This window comes from Elephantulus edwardii, unplaced genomic scaffold (genome assembly GCF_000299155.1).
Source record: "Elephantulus edwardii isolate Elephantulus edwardi_28Jun2011 unplaced genomic scaffold, EleEdw1.0 scaffold00024, whole genome shotgun sequence".
Taxonomy (NCBI): domain Eukaryota; kingdom Metazoa; phylum Chordata; class Mammalia; order Macroscelidea; family Macroscelididae; genus Elephantulus; species Elephantulus edwardii.
In genome coordinates, this window is record NW_006399774.1 from 1,331,047 (window position 1) to 1,332,447 (window position 1,401).

The 1,401-nt window shown below is 50.1% G+C and overlaps 1 protein-coding gene across 1 annotated transcript in view; it reads left to right on the plus strand.

Annotated features, from left to right (window-relative positions):
- Nucleotides 1–1,300: 1,300 nt before the first annotated feature.
- Nucleotides 1,301–1,401, plus strand: part of LOC102846330 (monofunctional C1-tetrahydrofolate synthase, mitochondrial-like) — a 247,301-nt gene continuing 247,200 nt past the window's right edge. Inside the window, exon 1 of the mRNA XM_006882798.1 lies at nucleotides 1,301–1,355. Within this exon, the coding sequence (XP_006882860.1) occupies nucleotides 1,301–1,355 (55 nt within the window). The remainder of the gene's footprint in view (nucleotides 1,356–1,401) is intronic.

Here is a 1,401-nt window from a genome sequence, read left to right on the forward strand (position 1 = left end):
ATGTCTTGGAGAAAGTACAGCCAGAATACCTCATGGAGGCAAGGATGACGAAGTTTTGTCTCACACGCATTGGCATATATTTAGGAGGGGCTATTCTTTGGAAAGGGACACCAGTGGAAAATATCTTTCCATCATTATAAAGATAGAGGGTCAGCAAAAGAGAAGACCCTCAACTAGATGGACTGACACAGTGACTGTGGCAATGGGTTCAAGTGTGTCAGAGATGATGAGGATGGCACAGGATAGGACAGCGTTCAGATCTGTAGTTCACAGAGTTGTTATGAGTCATACTTGACTCCATAGCACTTACAAACAAGCCTCCTCAGGGAGCTCTGGTGGCTTAGTGGCAAAGAGCTCCACTGCCAACCCAAAGGCTTACAGTTTGAATCCACCAGCTGCTTTGCAGGAGATAGATGGGTAGTCTCCTCCCGTGCAATTTACTGTCTCTGAAAACCCACTGGAGGGTCAGCTATGGGTTGATTTTGACTCAATGGTATGTACCACCAAAAGGTCTTACACTGTGAGAGAATAAATTTGTTAAAGCCACTTATGGTATTTCTGTTACAGTCGCACTGGAAGCATTTGGAGTCGCTGGAAAAGAGTAAAAACAAACACATGTGACTTGAAGGCAGCGCAAACAGAGTGCTTGTTAGAGGCAAGGATGGTGAAACTTCATCTCACACTGGCCATTATTTCCGGAAGGAACCAGTCCTTAGAGGTAAAGTCATCACGGTGGGAAAGAAAGACAGGATGACTCCCAATGAGACGGACTGATCCAGTGATTACCACAGTGCGCTCCGGAGAGGGTGAGGGTCCTGCACGTCAGGCCTGGGTTTAGATCCGTTGTTCACAGGGTCGCGATGAGTTTCAGTGGACTTGATAGCGCTTAATAACAGCAATAAGAAGTAAAGAAGACACTGCTCAGGTATGAGCAGAAAGTTGTTAAATGCTAGATTAGCTGAAAGACTGGCGTTTGAACCTACCCTGAAGTGTGTCAGAAGAAAGGCCTGGCCATTTTGTCTGGAGAGGTCGAAGGCGCCATGGAGCAGTTCTACTTGCACACACGGGGACGCCCTGGGTTAGAATCCACTTGATTTGTAACTCGTTACAGATGAGGCACTAGGGTTCCCTGAGCCTAGGTCAGGAGCCAGCATTTGAACTCCAGCGGCCACTCTGTTAGGCCACCTGCATGAAGGAATCCAAGTCCTCCGATCTGAGTGTAACACGGCCACAGGCGTTTCCAGGACTTAAACTGCCACCTGAGGTCCCGCGTGCTCCCGGCACCCCGGAGAAAGGAAGGATGCAGGGTTTCGGGGCGGGCCCGGCCAGCCTGACGCGGCGCCCTCGGAGCGGCGGTGAATGACTCTCCAAATTCCGAGCGGCGCGCGAGGTCGGTCAGGC